The 23,234-nt window shown below is 41.2% G+C and overlaps 1 protein-coding gene across 1 annotated transcript in view; it reads left to right on the top strand.

Annotated features, from left to right (window-relative positions):
• Positions 1–23,234, top strand: part of STK17A (serine/threonine kinase 17a) — a 55,209-nt gene that overhangs the window by 15,407 nt on the left and 16,568 nt on the right. The window contains exons 2-3 of the mRNA XM_074945286.1: positions 7,350–7,562; positions 21,407–21,551. Coding sequence (XP_074801387.1) covers positions 7,350–7,562; positions 21,407–21,551 — 358 coding nt within the window. The remainder of the gene's footprint in view (positions 1–7,349; positions 7,563–21,406; positions 21,552–23,234) is intronic.

Here is a 23,234-nt window from a genome sequence, read left to right as displayed (position 1 = left end):
TAAAGGAAGTTTAAAATAACACAGAGAAGCACTACAACAGTAGCCCCAGTGAAGTCAAATTAGCCATGTGTTTAAGTACTTTGGTGGATGGATGCCTTGGTGAATTTTTTTGAAACTTGCTTGAAATCCTAGGACTGTAAAACAACCTCAAAAGAGGTTGATAAGTATCTGTTCTTCCTGGCATTGCAGGAGTTGCCACTTAGTCAATATTTTGCGAACAGTTAGCACACAGCTATCAAAAATGTTTTCTGTCCCTGCACATGGGTGGAAATATCTGATATTTCTAATTCCACTGTGAGAAAATGCGGACTTAAATCATGCCTGTGATTTAGATTAAGTAGGTCCCATTTAAATAAAGCTGAAAGACTCCCAAGTCTAAAGCTGTAGCCTCCTATTAGTGGAGTCTTGACAGTGTAACTTTTTTTTTCTCCACTGAGCTATTTAGTATGGTTAAGTTCTTCTTTGAGAGCTGTCCCTGTGGGTGCTCCACTTCAGGTGTTGATGTGTCCCGGTGCTGCTGATCAGAGGTTTTTGGTAGCAGTGCCTGGTTGGGACGCGCGTGTGCAGTAGCTGTCTCACGGGACTGTTGGTGCTTCATCTAGTGCTCGCGCGTCCTGACCCCCTCAGTTCCTTCTCGACCACCCTCAACTGCAGATGGAGCTCCAGGGGCGGTGTCAGAAATTAACCTAGAAAAGATTTAGAAATAGTTAAGTTTAGCTTCCAGTAATTAGTTAATAGTTAGTCTTAGGTTTCTGTTGAACCACTTACCCTTTCCCTGTTTAAAATACATATATAATCGGAGAGCTTTCCTCTCCATTTCTATCTCCTTATACCACGACAAAATTGGATAATGAAAATGCCAGGCATCCCTGGTTTTAAACACTGCACTTTGTGTAAGGATGCTATGTCTGTCTCCAGTGGACACTCAGTTGCCTGGGGGAGGTGCACATCCTTCAAAAATGCAACCACAGCAGCAATCTTAAAGCCAGAGCAAAGAGGGATAGGGATCTCAGACTTAAAATGATCCTTATGGAGAAACCCCTAACGCCACCGTCTCTATCTCGGAAAAAACCCCATCGGGGGATTCCCTGTGTGCCTCCTCGCTGGACAGATTGAGTTCCCTTTCCTCCAGAAAATCAAGGAAGAGGGAGGCATCTCCAACCCACAGAGAACTGTTGAAGAGGAAACTGTCTCCAGCATGATCACTACCCTTGGTGCCGACGGCCAGCAGGGTGAGCATGTTTGATGCTCCAGGCACCTCCGGCACCGTCTGTATTGGGACCTATGCCAGCAGAGATTAGGTGTTGAGTAGTAGGCACAAATGAGCCTTGTACTCCATGGCACCAAATGCCTTGAGGAAGGATACAGTGCCAATACCGCCTCTGATTACCATGCCACCTCCACGGGTACCACATGCTGCAGAGCCAATGCATGAACGCACTAAGTCGGCATCACTGGCATCAACCGAGGCCACACATAAGTTGACGGTACCAACAGGACTAATCTCACAGACGTCTACACATAAGAGCATGGCACCAATGCCCATGGGACCGCGCTCCCTCGGTCAATCAACTGGCACTGAGATATCATTCAAGCCTGGCTCACCTGTACTCAGCACAGACTGTTCTCTGGTGCCGACTGCACCAGTACAGATGGACTCACCTAATGCCCCGCAACTTTTAAGTGATGGTGAAGATGACCTAAAAGAGGCAGTCTTCTATTCAGGACACTCCTCTCCATCCCATACAAGTGCCAGGAACCAGTTACAGGGACGTGCCCCCATGTCTGGCTTAACCCATGGATGTGCCCAGCCATGCCATTCCCAATGCATTGGGCACAATGGGACCCACGGGCGATCTACAGATCTCAGACACACAGACCTCACACCCCACAGAGGTGACAAATTCACCCTTCTACAGTGACAGCCACTGAGCCCTCGGAGGTGCATGTGGATTCCGAGGAGTTGAAGGATTCCAATCCACAAGACTGCTCACCAGCCCACAATTTATCTTCCTCTCCAGACGAGGCGGTAATGCCATCTCTGTCTGCCATCACAGATGACTCAAAACGATTCCAGGACTTACTCAAATGGGTCGCACAAAGTCAGAACATCCCTCTGGAAGAGGAGACTGAAAATCAACATTAGCTCCTAAAAATACGACACCCGGCATCCACTACAAAGATAGCATTACCAATTAATAGCACCTTCCTGGAACCAGTAGAATCAGTATGGCAAACTCCAGCTACCATACCCCCATACCATATCAGCAAAAGGGCGGATAGGAAATATTATGTGCCCAAAAATTGCATGGATTTCCATTTCTTGTACCCTCAACCAAACTCCTTGGTGGTGGATACGGTGAACCAACTGGGGAAGCAACCCCAGTATAAATCTATGTCACGTGACAAGGACTCTAAGAGACTGGATTTGTTAGGTCGCAAAGTCTGTTTGTCTGACTCTCCAGTTTTGCACGGCCAATTACACCGCCGTACGGGCTAAGTATGACCATGACGATTATGAGAAACTTAATGAGTTCCCTGCGGACATCCCAGAGGACAGAAGGGAGCAATTCCAATCTGTTGTAACCGAGGGACAGCTAGTCGTGAGGACAGCGCTATAGGTGTCCCTTGATGTCACGGATACGGCCGCTCACACGACGGCTACAGCTATAGTCATGAGATGGGCATCCTGGTTACAATCTTCTGGAATCTCAAAGGGCCTCCAAATTAAAGTTGAAGACCTTCCCTTTGACAGAGCGAAATTATTTTCCGTGAAGACCGGTGAAGTCCTATACTCAATGAAGGACTCTAGAACGGCGCTCTGAACCCTGGGCATGTATACATACCCTAATAGATGGAGGAGATACCAACCTTATAACCAAAACAGGGACACGTTGTCTCCGGCACCAGAGACCATTCGACAATTCGTGCCAGAGACACCAACCGCCTCAGTCCCAGTCAACTGCGTCACAGGCACCACCAACCAAGATGCAATTTTGAAGATTTGGTCAAGGGTCTGATCAACCTCCCCTGACAACCAGCGTATATATTACACAACCTACCCAGATGTTTGGTCACCGACTACAGCCATTTTACCAAGCGTGGGCATCCATCACCACAGATCACTGGGTAGTGGAGATAGGACATTCTAGTTATACCATCCCCTTCATCTCCATCCTGCCTACCCATCCGTCTTCCCCGTCCTTCAGGGACCCTTCTCACAAGCATCTTCTACGACAAGAAGTAAACCATCTTGTACAGCTAGGTGCTGTGGGACATGTTCCTGTACAACACAGGGGGTAGGGGTTCTATTCCCACTACTTCTTGACTCGAAAGAAACATGGAGGATGGAAACCCATTTTAGATCTCAGAAAACTCAACGAATTTGTGCGTACCCACAAATTCAGGATGGTCACGCTGACGTCAGTGATTCCAGCGCTGGAAGAAGAGGACTGGTTTTCACCTTTCAACCTACAAGATGCGTATTTTCACATCACTATACACCCCGCACACAGACGATTCCTACAGTTCACAGTAGGGAGAGACCACTTCCAATACAGTGTGTTACCATTCAGACTTTCGACAGCTCCAAAACCCTGGCTGTAGTAGCAGCACACCTACACAGACAAGGAATTATGATATTCCCATACTTGGATGATTTGTCTGTTGAAGGGTTGCACTCAAGCAAAAGCAATACACTTCACACAAACTACTGACACTTTTTTCCATACCCGAGGGTTACAAATAAATGAGAAGAAATCTACCCTAGTTCTGGTTCAACAACTAGAATTCATCGGAGCTTACCTGGACTCGATAGAAGCTAAAGCTTCATTACTAATGACCAGATTCTCCACAATGACCACTCTTATTGGTAGTCACAAACAGTCCAAGAGGCTCTGCACACGCCTGCCTATAACTGTTAGGACACATGGCGGCCTCGATCTTGTGGTCAAGCACACATGACTACACATGTACTGTCTCCAGGGATGGCTGAGAACAGTCTATATACCACGCAAGCACAGTCTAAACAGACTCCTGTCACCACCATCACCAAAAGTCATACAATCACTACAATGGTGGCTAAATCCACACAATGTGTGCGCGGGTCCCATTTCACCAAGACCCAGCATCCATCCTGATCACTACAGATGCCTCACTGATTGGATTGGGTGCACACTTGAACCAACACACAATCCAAGGGAAATGGTCTCCTGTGGAGTCTTTATTACACATCAGTAATAGTAGACATCAGTCTACTCGAATTATGAGCAGTTCAAAACGTGTGCCAACGTTTCCTACCAATAAGAAACAAATAATGACAGACAGCGTGCCTATATGTTCAGCATAGACAGGGAGGTGCTCGATCTCTTTCCCTGTGCACAGAAGCCATAATATGCTAGAACTGGGGCATTATCCACAGTATTACCATTACTGTGTCGTACCTCCCGGGGCAAAAGAACACGATGGCAGACACATTGAGCAGACAGTTTTCCCAAGAACATGAATGAGAACTGAACGACAACATCACACAACACGTATTCCGCATGTGGGGGTCACCACACATCGATCTGTTTGCAACATCCGAAACCATAAACATCCAGGGTTTTGCTCATGAGCAGGACTAGGACCGCAATGCCTAGGAGATGCCTTTTTCATCCGATGGAACACGCCTCTCCTGTATGCATTCCCACCGATACCATTATTATCCAGAGTGATACACAAGATATGGACCGACAGAGCCTTGATCATACTGATAGCTCCAGCGTGGCCCAGACAGATGTGGTTTCCATACCTGAACAGCATGGCGCTTTGCACCCCGTACACCCTTCCTCTCTGTCAGGAACTTTTCTCTCAGGATGAGGGTCTTGTTCTTCACCTGAATCTAGGAAAACTCTACCTGAAGGCATGGCTTCTCCATGGCTCCATCACAACGAATTAACCTGATTTGGAAGAGGTTAAAAAGGTGTTGCTAAACATCAGGAAACTTACCGTGCGTACCATTTACCTCCATAAATGGAAGAGGTTCTCCTTGTGGTCTCACGACAGATACATACCGAAACTTACAGCGCCAATACATTTGATTTAGGAGTACATGTTGCGTTTGAAACAGATGGGGTTATATATTAGTTCACTTAAGGTGCACCTCGAAACCATAGCTGCTTTTCACCACAAGATAGATGGTTTTCAGCGTTCGTGCATCTGATTATGAAACACTTCCTCGCAGGCATTCAGAACATGTACCCTAAAGTCTGCAACTCTACACCAGCATGGGACCTAAACCTAGGCCTCAGAGGACTTACCACAGCCCCTTTCAAAACACTCGCTACCTGTTCTCTACTACATTTATCAATGAAGGTAGCGTTCCTGGTCACGATCACTTCAGCACATAGAGTGGGTGAAATTGGGGCCCTCATGGTCCATCCTCCTTATGCCATATTCTTTAAAGACAAAGTGTCTATGCAACCACACCCTAAATTCATACCAAATGAAAATCAGCATGAGATACACATAATCTAGACAGAGATTCTATGGGGCATACTGTCTCTCCCAAGACTATTTCTAGATTGATTAAACAACATTGTTTGAATGTTACATGGCCGCAGAAATTCCTGTACCTACAATGGTTCAATCTTGTTGCACTAGAGGTGTGACATCATCTTTTGCTCACCTTGAGCAAGTGACTGTTGCTGAGATTTGCAGGGCTGGAACCTGGATACGCACACTCTTGCTAAACATTATGCACTTGATTAGCCTTCAGGGCAGGGGTGGGCAAAATACGGCCTGCAGCCTGGATCCGGCCCGTCTAATATTTCTGTCCGGTCTCCTTTGCCCCCTCGCGATCTCCGAGTCCGAGCCACTGAAAAGTCCTATGGCGCAACGGGGTGCTCAGGCAGGCTGCCTGCCTGCCATGGCCCCGCACCGCTCCCGGAAGCAGTCGGCTGCTGCTGGCACGTTTCTTCATGCCCCTGGCGGGGGGAGCAGGAGGCGGGTCTCCGCGCGCTGCCCCCGCCCCCAGCATCATCCTCACAGCTCACATTGGCTGGAAACCGGTGATTGCTTGTGGGCACAGGCAGCACACGGAGACCCGCTTCCCCCAAGGGGCGCACAGAGATGTGCCAGCAGCAGCCGGCTGCAGCCACTTCTGGGAGCAGCGTGGGGCCACAGCATACAGGCAGCCTGCCTGAGCTTTGCTGCACCGCCAGCCAGGAACTGCCTGTGGTAAGCATCTCCCAGCCAGAGCCTATGCCTCGCACCCCCTACTACACCCCAACCCCCTGCCCCAGGTCAGAACCCCCTTTTCCACCCAAACTCCCTCCCAGACCATGCATCCCCTTCTGCACCCCAGCCCGGAGACCCCTTCTGCACCAAACTCCCTCCCAGAGCCCACACCCCTCACCCCCTCCTGCATTCCAATCCCCTGCCCAAGCCGGGAGCTCCCTCCTGCACCCAAACTCCCTCCGAGGCCCTGCACCCGCTCCATTAATATAGTAGAAATGTGCAGCCCATGACGACTTACCAAAATCCATGGAGTGGCCCCCCTGTGAAAATTATTGCCCACCCCTGCTTCAGGGGCTGATGCTAGATGTGTTAGAGTGGTTTTTCAATTTCTATTCAGTTCAGGCTCTGGTTCCCCCAGGCTATTTTCAGCACTACTTATCAAACTACTCATAAGTGGGAATTTGCAGAACTACTCAAAGAAGAAATTAAGGTCAGTTCAGTGTTCTTTGAAATGGCTCTGCATACTCATACATCCCTCCCACCTTCCCCCCCCCGTCTTTTTGTTCTGTATTTCTGGCTTGGTGGTGGAAGGAGATGAGCTGATAGAGGGCACTGTGCCTCCTTATATAAGCTTGCTTCAGAACATTCAGGGATGCTGGGGTGCGGGGGAATAAGAGCACAGGCACTTTAACAGACATGGCTTGGAGACTGTTCTCCCGTTAGGCATCTTTGTGCGGCACACTACCCCTAAGTGAAATATGCAGAGCCATCTTGAAGAACTCTGGTTACAAATAAGTAACCTTCACTTCCTGAAATTGATGGATTTTTTTTCTATTGAAAGGCTCAATTTTTGTAGATACAATATGGTACAGTGAATAAACGTAAAATATATTCCAGTTTGAGCTGTTACTGGTTCCAGCAGTATCCCCTGTTTTAAATGTAGGGAATATCACTGATACAGAGTAAAAACTCTAAATTTGGAACATATTCTAAATGTTCCCACTGTAGTTTTTTGAGTTTTCTAAAATATTTTAATTTAATTTTAAATAGTCTAATTAAAATTTGACTAGTGATTTTAATACTTAAATTAAGGATCATCCATCTGATTTAATGTTTTGCTTTAATTCCAGAGGGAAGTTTGCAGTGGTGAAGAAGTGTGTCAAGAAAGATACAGAAAAGGAGTTTGCAGCAAAATTCATGCGAAAAAGAAGAAAGGGCCAAGACTGTCGAATGGAAATAATCCATGAGATAGCTGTCCTTGAGTTGGCGCAATGTAACCTTTGGGTCATTAATTTACATGAAGTTTATGAGACTGCAACAGAGATGATATTAGTTCTGGAATAGTAAGTACTAATCTCATATTGTGGGGTCTGACACTTTTTCCCCATTTTAGAGAGAGAGAGAGAGAGAGAGAGAGAGAGAGAGTGTGTGTGTGTGTGTGTGTGTGTGTGTGTGTGTGTGAGAGAGAGAGAGAGAGATTCTCACACTAAGTAATTTCTTGAATTATTTGCTGAAAATGAAAAATCTAAATACTGTCCACCCAAAAAACAAGAAATTTGAAAACTGATATTTCATTGCTGAGTTGCTATAACCACCTGGTTTTTGGGTCTAGAAGAAAGAATGATGAAATCAGGAATTGCAAGCAGTTATGTGGAATCAAGTGACTATTGTGGACTATATCAGTTTCCCTAATCTAGTTGAATTTATAATCTATTTGTAATAGGTTGCCCTGTTTGTAATATGCTTTTAGCTTTGTGGTCATGTGATACACTAACTTCTCTAGATACATTATTTCTTTTGAAAAATTAATATCATGTGAAGATACAAGACAGTAGATTCTCTCTCCTGGTAGAAATTGGGGTGTAAGACGCCAGGCATGTGCCTGCTTTGTTCTATAGGCTCAAACATAAACATACTAGTTGGGCTGACTATGGGCCTGTATATCCCTTTTGAATACAACTCATTTTTCCTTGTGCTGACAGCTGCCAATTAGCGCCCCTTCTTATAGTGATGTACGTTAACCACTGCCTTACAACATTATTGCAGACAGGTTCCTAGAGAGAGCTGAAACGTCAATTATTTTTCTGTCTCAAGTAGAAATATAAACCTCTTTCAGAAAAGGTTTATTCATTGGATCTGCAAAGTCTCTGCTACTTTCTTGCTAGTCGGACTGAAATAAAAGCTAGTTTGAAGGAAGAAGTTAGCAATGGCACTGTGCTTCAACTACAGCTTCCAGTTTGTATTCTGCCACTGAACATACCCATGGCATCTTGAAGCCTTCCTATTGGAACAGATATTGTTGATGTCCCATTTGTAGTGTGTCTTCTGCACTGGATTGTTCTGCTAATGAGACTCTTTTTCCTGTGCACCAGAGAAGAAGGCAGGTTTTGTGGTTAGGGTCCTAGGCTGGGACTCTCAGATCTGGATTCAATTTCCTGCCCTGCTACAGATTTCAAGTGACTTTCCTAATGTCACACAATTTCTCTCAGCCTTAGTTTCCCTTTCTGTAAATTGGGGGTAAAATATGTGTTCTCCCCCTGCTCCCTAGAAATTTTATCTGTTTAGACTATAAACCCCTCAATGCTGGGACTCTTACTACATGTATATACCCCACTTAGCATAACAGAGTCTCAATCTCTATTAAATTCTCCATAGGCTACTTTAGTACAAATAATAAAAATCCCTTTTTATGCTCTTCCAGTAGGCTTATTCTAGCTGAACCAATGCTTGCTAAATAGCTTGGTGTTGAAGTTTCTCAGATTCTTGTTCATAAGCTAAAATGTGGATTATATGAAATTTGTGATCAGGACCTTACGCTTACCCATCTCCATACATCTGAGCAGCTCAGTTAAATGGAAGAGAGGCTGTAGAAGATCAATGGGAATTTGTTTTTAAAATAAAAAGTGCACTACAGTAGAACCTAAGAGTTACGAACCCCAGTTATGAACTGACCATTTAACCACACACCTCATTTGCAACCAGAAGTACGCAATCAGGCACCAGGAGAGACCCCAAAAAGGAAATACAGAACAGTACTATGTTAAAAGTAAACTACTAAAAAGGGTAAAGCAGCATTTTTCTACTGCATAGTAAAGTGTCAAACCTGTATTAAATCAACATTCAGTTGTAAACTTTTGAAAGACCAACCATGTTTTGTTCAGCGTTACGAACATTTCAGAGTTACTCACAACCTCCATTCCCAAAGTGTTCGTAATTCTGAGGTTCTATTGTAGAACCTTGTTATAATAGGTATTTTCTAAAAGTCAACTCTTGTTATATATTCTTTATTTGCACTACAGTATGCAGATTGTCTATGGAGTGTAATTGAGTGAGGTATAGAAAACTGGAATAGCGTCTGTATTTAGTTTATTGCCAGTGATATTTAAACAAAATAGCTAGTTTCAAAATTTGAATCCAACAGGGATGTGGTATATGCTTAGACACCAAATCCAGAAGTAAACAATTGGCTTTTTTTGTGACACATGGAATACAGAATTGCTGGTTTTTTGATAGGAGGAGTTAGTACTTCATTACACATACAAAGCACATTTAGGATTGCAAACTACAAAAACACACTTCCACTGACTTCAGCAAATATATCTGGACACTTTTCTAATGTCAGCATGTTCCAGTGACATGTTGAAACAAAACTGGTCTGAGTGTTAGTAAACTTCTGACCTTCTGGATTCAGAGGATTAATAAACATACAGTTTAGACTGCAAACTCTTTTTAGGGCAAGATACTGTCTCTATACACTCTCTTGTACAGCATGTAGCAAAATGTGGCACCCCTGATCTTAACTGGTTTAACATCCCTTAACATCCCTTCCTTAAGTGGTTTCAGCAGCATTTTTTAACACAAATAACAAGTTCATTATTTTCATCAAGGTATTTATAATGCACCTGTTGACATAGTGCATAGGTGCCCATTTATGCCTAACACGATTTAAATAGGATGTAATTAGTTTGTCTAATCCAGAAAAAATAGATTTGAGGTGGTATAAATGTCTAGTCCACTTGCTTTATGGTGGTGGCCAAAGTGAGACCTGTTGCCTCGTAGTATTTCAACTTTCATAAGGATCCCAACAAAGTACTGAGTGCAGCTAGTTGTGAACATGTAGCATGAAAAATCTAATATTGTTTCAAGTTTAAAGTAATAGGGTCCACCAGAGTGGAAATAATGGTATACAGTTTTCATATTTTGATCTGGGATCTTCTATCAATGGGTACAAAGTAAACTGACCCTCCCTCCCCTTTGGGTCATTTTTTATGTGGAAAGCAAGGCTTTTCTGGCAGTGGATAGTTTAACTTCCATCAGATCTAGTTTTCTAGTACAAAAGTTGAACTGAAGCAAATTGTGTTCACTTTGGCCCCAAATTGCTATTCATGTCTTCCTTGGATGTCACTCCTGCCAATTCATCATATCCGTTTACACACTGATACGTGACTACCCTTATAACTATTGTAAGGGGTCCTTCTAATCTTCTGACATGAAGAGCTCTGTGTAAGGAAAGCTTGTCTCTTTCACCAACAGAAGTTGGTTCAGTAAAATATTACCTCACCCACCTTGTCTCTGTAATATCCTGGGACCAACACAACTGCAACAACACTGCATGCAAACAGATAGTGACAGCTAGGCTTAACTGCAGCCATTAGGTTCCAGTCAGGAGCTTCAAATTAATCACCGTGTAGCTTACACATCAGAACACTTTGGCTACACTCTACCAGAAACAGTAATGTTATGCCATTTGTATGTTACTATGTCAATATGGAAATGAAACTTATCTAATTAAAATACTCGGAATTATACGGCTCCTCTAGGTATATCACTGCTGCTTCTTTGCTGTCTCTAAACAACTGATTTTCTAGAAAATAATGTATAGACAGTATTTTTTTTATATACTAGGTTGTGCTGGCCGGGTATTTAGACTAAACTTCTCAGACCAAGAACAGTCAATATGTGCCTTATGTAGTATGAAATACATTCTTAACACTTCATGAAGTATAAAATGAATTCATGAGACTAACTTTTTGCGGTGCAATACACATGAAGACTGTTCTTTGATATTAACCTGTGCATGATGTATGAATTCATTAAAGTTTAATGACACAATTTGCATTGTTTTAAGACACAGATGGTTACATGAATGTAGAAGATGACATTTTTCTATAATTGGTACTAAACACACCTGCGAAATCTGGCCTCAAATGCTGTCTTACGTTTTTAATACTATTTTTAAAGAAGTCAAAAGTAAATAAAATATCCCTTGTAGATAAAGGACAAGGTTTTTAAACTTAAAAGGAAATCCACTTTTCCATGAAGTAGCTTGTAGAGCTATTTAAAATTTGACACTGCAGATCCCTTTTTCCTCTTTCTTGTACTTGCAAGGACTCCAGTAGAAATATAAAATAAGTATGACACTCATGCAGCATGGTATTTAGCTGCCTTGTTATGTAATTTGTGGGAAGAAAATAAATTCAGTACTTTTTTCATTTAAAAACAAGGCATACTGCCATAGAACTAAAAACTTCCTGTGTGCAAAAAATAACCTAGTACAATAAATATGTACTACCTACTATAGAAAGTGTCCTTTTTATTTCCAATACAGGGATCAAGGTAACAGTTGCCTCTGATATAGGGGTTCCCAAATGTGGTATGCCTGCCCCGGGGGTTTGCGAGACATCTCTGTGGGGGATGTGGGAGAAATTATGCAACAGTGGATCTTTCTGTCTTTCTTTCTTTCTTTCTGTCTTTCTTTATTACATTTTCCTAATAGGCTACTCAGACGAAGCTTCAAAATTCTGTGTGAATTTGTTATATAAAATGTGGTAGTTAGTTTGTTTCAAAATGTACCAATGAGAACACAGATATACAGAGATGCTGACGTACAGAGCCCTCACATCCAGTCACCGTACAGCGTGGGTTCAGTTGTCCAGCAACTGTCCAGTCTAACTGAGCTCAGAACTTAGTCGGGTTTTTTTTAGTTGTATATGTCACACTATAAATAGTGAAATATGGACAGATGGCTAAAGGCAGGTAGTGTTAAGAACACACAAAGGATCAGTAATGAGACAGGCAGGTGCGGGCAGCTGGCAGATTTGGAAGGGGTACGCAATAAGAAACGTTTGGGAGCCTCTGCTGTAATACAATAGGATCATAATGTTCTTCTGCATCCCTAGAGGAAAGTCCAAGGTGAAGAGGAACTATAACATATTGGTTAACCAGTAGCTGATGCGTCCTCCTTTATCTAATTTGCAAACTACATGAAGTGGCAGTTAAGGTTGAGGCAGGATACATTCCATCCACCCAAAACTTTAAGAATGGAAATAAGTCAATGGGAAAAAATTGTATGTTCTTCTCTACCTTCATATAGTCTACAACAATAATGACAGCGAACATGAAAACTACTTCATAAAGTTTTCACTTCTACTTCCAGCAAATGACACTGGAATACAGAAATGTAGGTTGTATGCTGGGAGATGGGAATTGATATATGACTAATGTGCCAGTCAGCAATGTCCTTATGTTGGTATTTGGTCCCTGACCAAAATTTAGTGGTTTAGTGAAAATAGCTGGAGTATCTAAAAAGCTGTTCCTCCCCCCAAGCCCTCAACAGTCTCAAAGTGGAGAAGAGAAGCATGCAGATTCAAAAGTCTCTCCATTCTGATCATCCATGCTGTAGCATTTGTCAGTTGTAAAGAGAGAAATGTCCCCTTGCCTTGTATTGGTCTCTGACACCTCAGTATATAATGTATAATAATGAAGTGGAAAAAAAAGTTAGAGCATGAATGAATGAAATTATGCTCAGAATTCAAATGAGTTCAACAAAAGATGTTGAAAGCTTGTGTTTGTCATGCAGGCCAAAAAGAACTTCACCATCACAGTGCATTTTGAAGTCCCAACCAGCAGAATTGTTTTGGGTTGTACACTGTGTAATGAATCTTCACCACTTTGATACAGAGTAGTATTTCTTAGACTCATAAACTTTAAGGCCAGAAGGGGACCATCATGATAAATATTAAGATTCTGCCACAGGTACTTTTAGTAAAAGTCAGGAACAGGTCACAGTCAATAAATAAAAATTCACGGAAGCTGCTCTGGTGGGCCCGGGGACTGCTGCCTCAGAAGTAGTCACGGAGGTCCTGGAAAGTCAGAGAATCTGTGATGTCCGTGACAGAATCTTATCCTTAATCATGATAATCTAGTCTGACCACCTGCACATTGCAGGGCACAGAACCTCACCCTCGTGTAGTGTAGGCGTTTATACTCTGGCTGAGTTACTGAAGACCCCTAATCTTGACTCAAAGTCTTAAAGTTACACCATTTACTCTAGTTCAAACCAGTGGGTGAGCCATGCCCTACACTGCAGAGGAAGGTGTATCCTCTCTTACTTGATTTTCTTCCCACTCACCATTAGAATCAGGTATGGAGATTACATGAGCATCTCCCAGCCGTCTTCCCCAGATTCCTAGTTTAAAGGTCTTTTAATCAATTGTGCCAATTTTCATCTCAGAAATCTACTTCTGTCCCTACTCAGATGGAGTCTATCCCATGAGTACAGTTCTCTGTCTGTGAATACCTCCCAGTGGTCAAACGTCCTAATGCCCTCCTTACAGCACCATTGCCTGAGCAGTCTGTTGATTATCATAATCTTGTCTCACCTTCGCTCTCCTCTAGGGACAGATAGAAAGCCACTGACGATTACCCGAGCCTCCATTTCTTTAAGCATCTTCCCCAGGCTGGCGTCGTCTTCCCTGATGCATCCCAGCGAGAATCTAGCAGTATCACTTATTCCAACGTAAAGGACAATAAGTGGATTCTTTCCTACTCCCATTAAGCTCCTCTTCCACCTCAGATCCAAATTCCATATCTTAGCTTCTGGCAGACAGCGCACCCTTCAGTTCTCTTTGTCAGCTCTGGAGATAGCCTTGTTGCCCTTCTTAATAGGGAGTCCCAGTCACGTAGACCTGTCTTTTCCTGGTGTTGGTGTAATTTTCCGGCCTTCCCCCTTTTGTTCTTTCTGGCTGCAAGTCATCTTGTCCTGTTTTCTCACTTGCAGTCTTCTTAGAGTCATCCTCTATCCTCCTGGGGCTCCAAACTCTGGCTACCTCCATTGACTCTTCCCCTCTTCTTGTAGGACTAGTCACTCTTCTCTTCTTCCTTGCCTTCCCATCTTCTGTTACTGCTTGCCTGTCTCCTTCATTTTGCACCTCAGCAAACCTGTTCCTCAGCTCTATTTCTCCTTCACTAGCCAGTCTTTTCTTCTGCCTTATAGTCACATGCTTCCACTGGCCACTTTCCTCATCCAGTAGTTTACCCTCACAGTTGACTTCTTTAAATGATTTCATTAATAAAATTACTTATTTGATCAAAATTGAAAATCTGTAATGGCAGATGTGTCAGGGAATGGAGGAAAACAAGATATATGCTTTGATTTTTTGGCTCACTTTACTCACTAAGGTTCTAGAGCTACTTGGTGAGTTCTGTGCACTGACCTACGATTTTAGACCTATGCCATCTTAGCTGTTAAAATCTTGTTGACATTGGATCAGTTATTCATTTTGGAGTGTTGCCTTCCAAAAGGGAAATTGTAACACCAGGTCAAGAGCTCTCTTTAGGGTGATGCCCGATGAGACAGGAAACAGGAGCTTGAGATTGTGCCAGTAAACCTTACTGTCTGGTCTGGGCTATGGGGAGGAATGGAGTTCTAGCCCCATAATCCTGCAGCTGAAGATACTTGGCCATATCTGTGCTTTTTTTGGTCTTGGCTGGGGCTTTTCTCCCCTGGAGAAAAATAGTTGATTTGAAGATTTTTGCAAGAACAAGACTTAAGGGGGGAGCTCAGCTGGACAGGGATGATCTGATTCCAGCTGATTAGTGGGACTACATCCAAAGTTGAAACAAGTATGTGAATCCCATTTATCTGCATTGTTGAACAGGAGGGTACAGAAATCCTCTTTTGGAACAGAAACTCTCTAATCTTTCTTTTTTGAGAGGGGGAGGGAACTACTGAAAAATTGTGGTGGGACAATTCTGGCAATACCTGGAGTCCTCAGACTTCCTTGCTCTGTTTCAACCTGGGTTTTAGGACTGGGTATTTATATGGAAACTACTGGCCTCATTCTGGCAATAGATGAACATTAGATCTAGCTTCCTTTTTATACTCTTGACCCAGTGAGTGTTTGGATACTGGCAGAGATAGATGGAGTTGCACTAGAATGACACACTTTTTCTTCTCTGAGGTCACCTAAATTGGGTAGTTATCTGCCAGGGCTCTGATGGACAGGGTACAACAGACTTTTGTTGTCTCCCTTTCTGTTAATTGAGTGTATGAACTCACTATCATAAAATGAGATAAAAATGTATTCACTATTAAACTGAATACATATTTACATTTTAGTAATGATTAGCAATAAGATTTCATTTGAAATTTCAAAAAAAATACTTCATGGTACTTGCTTTCATAAACAAGGCAGTATAGTAGAGGCAAGTGACTCCAACTGCTATAGCTTTTATGTTTTGAAAAAGACTCACCTCTTGAGTTGTTCTACTTCCTCTGAGCCTGTTAGTTAAATTACAGGTGTAGTGTTGAAGACATAAGCATCCAAAACTTGTGCTCATTACTTTTTTTTACTCTATCTAAATTGTATTTTTAACACCAGTTCTTATGAAGATTCTGCTACACTGCAGTCTGTGGTTTGTTTTCCCATGAGCATTTCTTGTGGAGGTAGATGAGGGGTTGGGAGAAGCTCCCAAAACTGTAATTCCATAATGACACTTCATTCAACAAGCTGCAATTTAAAAGGCATTTAGGCTCTTGAAGAGTAAATGTTGTTGTGCTAAACATTTCTGTTAATTGGATATATGGTACTGTTCTTGATTATTTTTACCGACATTGAATGGACTTAATATTGCAAAATAAGGTGTAAATCAATCAGTGCTTCTTTAAGTAATGATATTGTGATCTTGTTAAGTCTACTTCACTTTACTGCTTTGAAACAATGACTTACACCATCTTGTACCAATAGAGCCTTTTTACATCAGAGAATAAGTAACTGTCTAAATAAACCAACTTGTGGGGTTACACCATGTCTATGTTGTAGACATTCATAGTTAGGAACTGAGTACACTTTATTCTTGTAGGGGTCTTGCTTTAAATAGCGCTTTAAAGTCTGAGTGTAAAAACTTTTTACCTAGTGAAATCAATACCCCCCTCCTACTCCCACCACCCACGTACACACAATATATCCTGGAACATTTATTTGTTAAGGACAGTGAAAAGGTTATACTGTCAATCTAAAACAAAGCAAAAAGGCTCTGATCTCCTCCCCTCTACCCCACCAAAAATAGTACCATATATACAAGATGTCCCCTTTTGCTTCTATATCTCAGTAGTGTCTATGTAAGTCGTCCTGTGTGTTTAGACCATTTGACTTTTGACATATATGCACATATACTTACTGAGAACCATGCATGGCTTTCTGAGCTTTGTGTGGCCTACTTAAATTGTAGGAAAAGAAAAGGAAACTCTCTTGTTGGAAGTAAGAATTGGTAAATGTTAATACTGGACTCAAGCAACTTTATCTTTATTTAGGAGATATATATCTATAATGAATTCATTATACATGTACAAATTGTGTGATATAAATTAGCTATGATAATAATCTGACATTGCTATAAGTTTATTTTAAACATACTATTGTTTTTGCTTCCAAAAAACTGAACTGCAGTATAGCTAGGAAATACATAAAACAATGTACTGTAGTGCAGTTGGCACAACTTGACATGAATAGTCAGTAGACTTTTTGTTGGAGTTCATTATAACATTGTACTTCTAATGACTTGTGACTGAATTGGCTCATGGCTAGCAGACTGTTTTTGCTTAAGGGCATCAATTATGCTCACTGTGCCATAATGATACACAAAACAGTCTAGCAAAAATTTCTCCTCTTATGTTTCTGTAAAGGGTCACTAGTTATTTTATTCAACAACACATCACAGTGTGTTTTAAATTCTATCCAAATACGTCACCACCATAGGCAGAGTGTGAATTGTCCTTTTTCTGTCCTCTAAAGTGCAAAAATTAGTATTCAAGAAAAGCTTTGCGTGAATTTTGAAAACATTTCTGCTTCATATTTGCAATTGCTCTTTTATAAGACTTCTGAAATTATATAGCGTGTCCGAAGTATAAGAGAAAATCCCAGCACATTAGGTTTTCGTCAGATACTAAAGGCCAGAATTGAACAAGTATTTATAGACCTAAAGATGCAAATAGGTACCTAGTGTGATTTTTCAAAAGCACATAAGTGCCTAACTTCTATTGTGTTAAACTTTTAAAAAGTATTAGGAAGCAGGAGGGCTCAGTGTTCAAAAATGTATCTGAAGCACAAATTTTAGCTGGAGTCTTGAACTGCATCTTTACATGAAAATAGTGATGACTTAAAATAAATGCGTTTTAAAATAAATTTGCAACCTCACTTACATGCCTAGCTGAACCTCTGAGGTACTGATCTGCACAAGCAGAATCGGATTTCAAATATGTTTTTGTCCATATGGTTGCACTGATATAACATCTTCTTTGTTAACATAGTTTGCTTGTTTGTACCTTGATGTAGACTCCAATTTATACCAATTCCTAAACAGCGGGGGAGGGGAAGCAGCTCTATAACCAAAGAAAATTTGTAGCACTTGAAAACTTACTCCCCTTGAAGTTCGCATGCCCCTCTGTGACTATTCATGGGTCAAATCCATTCGGTGAGGACTTACAGCAAACCAGAGATCTTTCCCAAACATCACAGCAGATGGAGCTGACTTTTCTACTGCAGTGTGCTTTCTCTGCTGCAAGACAGCCAAGTAACTTGACCTTTCTTGCTTTATTCCCCAATACATTTTTCTGTCTTGATTTGTTTCAATTATAAATGAGTTTCTGGGTTTTGTAACTTTTTGTCATCCTTTGAATTTTTTGAACCTATAATCCCACTAAAATTCAGCCACAGCATAGTTTATTCCATCAGATCCTTCTAGTGATGGCAAAATATGTTGCAAGTCCAGATATTATGAAAAATGTGGAGTAGTGCTGCAACTTTGATTGAGGATGTTTGTAGTTGTTTGATTTATAAGGTCCTCAAGACCTTAGGAAAGCCTAGACTCCAAAGGCAGCTCTCAGAAAGTGGTATTATTCTCTTCATTCCCCTCATACCTCCTCTTCTGCAAATAACAAAAAATCGGGAAGGTGCAAGAATGTAGATTTCCAATCATGTCATTTGTATTCTCACTGATGCAGCTAATCGTTGAGTGCTCTGGTACCCTTGGTACAATCAGTCTTCATCTCAGAAGTCTGAGGTAGAAGGCATTTTTGATGTTTCTTAAAAGTCTTAACATGTAAGTACTCAACGGTTGAGAAACAGGTGGACATAGTGTATTTTAGTATTCCAGTATCTTGTGCCTTTCTTCATAATTCAGCCCATCACTATGGCTAACCCAGAGATGTGCCATCAAGACTTTCCTTTCCAGGGAAGGCTTTAGGACTGATCAGTCCCTTATGTGTAAAGACCCAATCCATCTCCCAGTGAAGTAACAGAAGTCTCTGTATTCACTTCAAAAGGAAGTTGGCCTAGGCCCTTAATCTTCTGCAAAGCAAAGAAGTAAATTTCTAAAGAGTGGTCTTATGGATGGTGCTGATGGAAGCAAAGGAAATGGTGAACTTCAAAGGGTATGTCTACTTCAAGTTGGGGGGGGGGGGTAATATGATTCCTAGCTTGAGAAGACATATTCAAGAGCTAGCTCTTATCAAGCTAGCATGCTAAAAATAGAATGTAGCTGCAGGAGCACAAGGAGCCAGAAGGGCTAGCTGCCCTGCATACGTATCTAGCATCTCTGATAGACACTTAGGGCATCTGCTTCCTTTTGCTATTTGCACTGCTGCTACTGTATTCTATTTTTAGCATGCTAGTTTGACAAGAGCTAGCTGTTGAGTATATCTTCTCAAGCTGGGAATCACACCCCCAGCTCAGTGTAGACATACCCTATAGGAGCCTGGTGCATCACCGGATTTTCACTTTGCATTAATATGTTGAGAGCTCAGACTTTGAATATACTAAAATGAGAAAATTGAGCTTTTTATGAATTTTCATATTCTAAGACTTCCATAACTTAGTACCTATAAAAAAATAGAATCTAATAAAATAGCTCTTGGGTTTAAGTGCTATAATTGCTCTTACATTTCAGTGCATAGATCTTTTTGTTTGGAAATACTCTCTTAATAGAGGACGATTTTCATGTTAGTGTAACTGCAGTAAGGGGATATTTCTCCCGGTGACTGAGTTCCTGAACCTGCAACCTTTTTTTCTCTCCTGAATGTAAAAGACTACTATAGTAGGTGGCTTGCCATTTTTGATGACCATATCTTTCTTACTACTTCACTTTCTTTTCTCTACAGTTTAGCCGACAACACCAGCAAACTGTATCCTTACCACTGTATATAGGGCCCTACCAAATTCACGGTCCATTTTGGTCAATTTCATGGTCATAGGATTTTTAAAATAATAAATTTCATTATTTCAGCAATTTAAATCTGAAATTTCATGGCGTTGTAATTGTAGGGCTCCTGACCCAAAAAGGAGTTGGGGGGGATCGCAAAGTTATTGTAGAGGGAGTTGTGTTACTGCTACCCTTACTTCTGCGCTGCTGCAGGCGGCGGCGCTGCCTTCAGAACTGAGAGCGGTGGCTGCTGGCCACGGGAGCCCAGCTCTGAAGGCAGAGCCACTGCCAGCAGCAGCACAGAAGTAAGGGTGGCATGGTATTGTATTGCCACCCTTACTTCTGTGCTGCTGCCTGCAGAGCTGGACCCTCAGTCAGCAGCTGCCACTCTCTGGCTGCCCAACTCTGAAGGCAGCAGTGCAGAACTAAGGGTGGCACGGTATGGTATTCCTACCCTTCTACACTGCTGCTGACGGGGTTCTGCTTAGAGCTGAATGCCCGGCCAATGGCCACCACTCTCCAGCTGTCCAGCTCTGTAGGAAATGAAGTAAGGGTGGCAATTCCACTACACCCCCTAAAATAATCTTGCAACCCCTCTGCAACTTCCTTTTGGGTCAGGACCCCCAATTTGAGAAATGCTGGTCTCCCCCATGAAATCCGTATAGTATAGGGTAAAAGCACACAAAAGACCAGATTTGGTAGGGCCCTAACTAAATATCTTATAATTTTGTGAGAAACCTATAAACAGACAAAACAGAATGCCAAGAATGGTCTGCATAAATCATGGTTTAACAGGATTTGCTTAAGCCCGTCATCTGCAAGTTGGTGATACACTCATACAGAGTTCTACATTAGTTCCTGTAAGTCCTAGTATGCAGTTGAAGATTTTTAAAATCCTTTTTTGGTTTGTTTTATGTCTGATAAGACTTAATCTAGAAATTAATGGCTTTAAAGGCTCACTGTAGACTAACTAGACCCTTTTTTATTTTATAGTTCATTGATCTAATCAGTTGTGTAAATTATGTATGTGTCTTTAATTCACATTGCTTAATCAGATGTACATTTTAATCTCTTTTAAAAAATAATTCTCTATAAAGAGAACAAATTTACTTTTTTAATATTATAACATATGGCACTTAATGTAGTCAGATATTTTTTGAATTTGTAGCCTTATTTTGAAATATAAATCTTGTACTAATAATTATCATTCCAGATTGCTTAGTCCAGTTGTGAATAAAGATTTTTTTTTTACAGGAAAAAAACATAGAAAATGTCAATGGAGTAAAAGAACAGTATTGTAGAACAATAATTCCTTCTCCTTGAGTTCCATTGCTATTACACTGAGAAGAGAAGACTAGAATTATGTGGTGTTAGGGATTTGTAAACACTTGACATTTTTACTGATGTATCAGTATGTAATTATCAGGGAAAATTTGAGCCTATCTACAAAGTTCATTCACTCACTCTTGCCATCTTTAAATGCTCAGACACTATGGTGAGCATGCTGTTGATATAGAGAGATGATACCACGATATTGAGAGAATTTGCTTGCCAAAAGTGCTTGCTGTAGGCAAGTAGAACTTTGTAAGGCTGATGTGTAAAAGTCATTCATTCTAAAGAATAGTAAATACTACCATAATCAGAATAGAATGAGTTGGACACAGTGTCATTTCTTTTGAAATTAAAATGGATTTTTTTTCTTCCATAGTGCTGCTGGAGGTGAAATCTTTGACCAATGTGTGGCTGAAAGGGAAGAAGCCTTCAAAGAAAAAGATGTTAAGCGGCTTATGAGGCAGATTTTAGAAGGAGTTTCATTTTTACACAGAAATAATGTAGTACATCTTGACTTGAAGGTAAGTGTGTGTACTTTTCTCATGGACTATGTCCACACTGTAATAAAACACCTATGGCTGGGCTGGGTCAGCTGACTTGGGCTTGCATGAGGGACCCAGAGCCCAAGCTCCAGCCTGAGCCCAAATGTCTACACTGCAGTTTTATAGCCATGCAGTCTGAGCCCTGTGAGGCCAAGTCAGGTGACACAGGCCTTTGATTGCAATGTAGACATACCCATAGTTAGTTGTTAATAGGTGCTGACTCAGTGCTATAATGCCTTAGTAATGCTAATTTATAAATAAAAACAATGTGCATATACGTCTATGCACTTCCCAAAGCGCACAGTTCACCTTTTGGGGGGTACAATAGATATTAGCAATTTTGGCCTTACATAATAAGTTTCTGAAAGTTACAAGTGTCTATGAAATATGGACCTAAAATTGCTAATATATGTTGCACAGACAAACAGATAAAGTTTTTAACTTACTGTTGCTAAAAACAAAGCTAAGCTTCATGTAGTGCTCCCTCATTAAAGTGGAATCTAAGTATCTTTTTGTGCTCTAGTAACATTTTTAAAAAGTAAATTGACATTTGTATAGACCTGGGTGACAGTTTGTGCTTTGTGAAATTTGGAAAAAATTGGTTAAGAAATTGAACATAGCTGTAACTGCACTGAAAATAAATGTACCATTCCAGTACTAAGTGCTCACAAAAGGCTGCTAAGCAGCTGTACTTGGATTCATATGGACTGATGCATTGCATTGTGATACTGCATTTGACAACTTAGTATTTTAAAGAAACTTCAGAAGCCACTTAAGTCAACATTTGCCAACTGTTGTCATTCATTAAGCAAAGATTGAAGTATAAACTGTAGTAACTGCTGGCTAAGGCTGACTTCAGGTTGAATAGTTCAACCATGTGATAAAACCTTGACTCAGATTAGGTTTCTTTGGTCAGGAAACTCATTTATGGTTCCCATGGCAATTATAAACTGGTACTTTTTCTGCATAGGTAGTATCATTTTGCATTACTATATACAGTCTGGTGCTACCAGACAGTTATTTCTGTGGGAGTGTTAACTTAGGATTTCCTGAGTTTTCTGCACAATTTTTGAGGATGGAATTCATTTTTCAATGGTGGAAAGTTTTTGCTGGTGTGTGTGTGTTTTTTTTTTTTTTTTCTTCAAAATAAATACCATAGTTTCTTGTCTGGTTTTATCGAGATTATTGTGGGTTGTTGGGCAATATAATCTTTAAGTACAGAATGATCAAATGAAACTGTAAATGCAACTACTTGGTAAATACGAATGTAGAAATACTATAAAACTACTTCCAGCCTACCCAGAAGTAGCCTAGTTATCTGCATTTATATATTATGCATTCTGATAAGCTTAACTTGTCTACTGTACAGCAAAATCTGATATAATTTGTTCTGGGGATAGCAGCCAAAAATGACAGGGGAGCATGAGAACTCAGGAAGATTAGTCAGAGATTACTGGGTCCAAGAGACCTTGCCGTGTCAGACACAGAATCTGTCCTGGCATATACCTTGAATGAGTACCATGCTATTTTAAATTCCTAACAGAAAATAAAATACTTTTGATTTTGTTGATACCTGGCTGACGTGTTGCCTAACCTTTTGTCTCTGGGGAACTGGTTTTACACTCTCTTCCCCAGACTCAGAACACGACTTTAGTAATATCC

This window comes from Natator depressus, chromosome 2, assembly GCF_965152275.1.
Source record: "Natator depressus isolate rNatDep1 chromosome 2, rNatDep2.hap1, whole genome shotgun sequence".
Taxonomy (NCBI): Eukaryota; Metazoa; Chordata; order Testudines; family Cheloniidae; genus Natator; species Natator depressus.
Note: the sequence above shows the minus strand (reverse complement) of the source record. Positions and strands in the feature narration are given on the sequence as shown.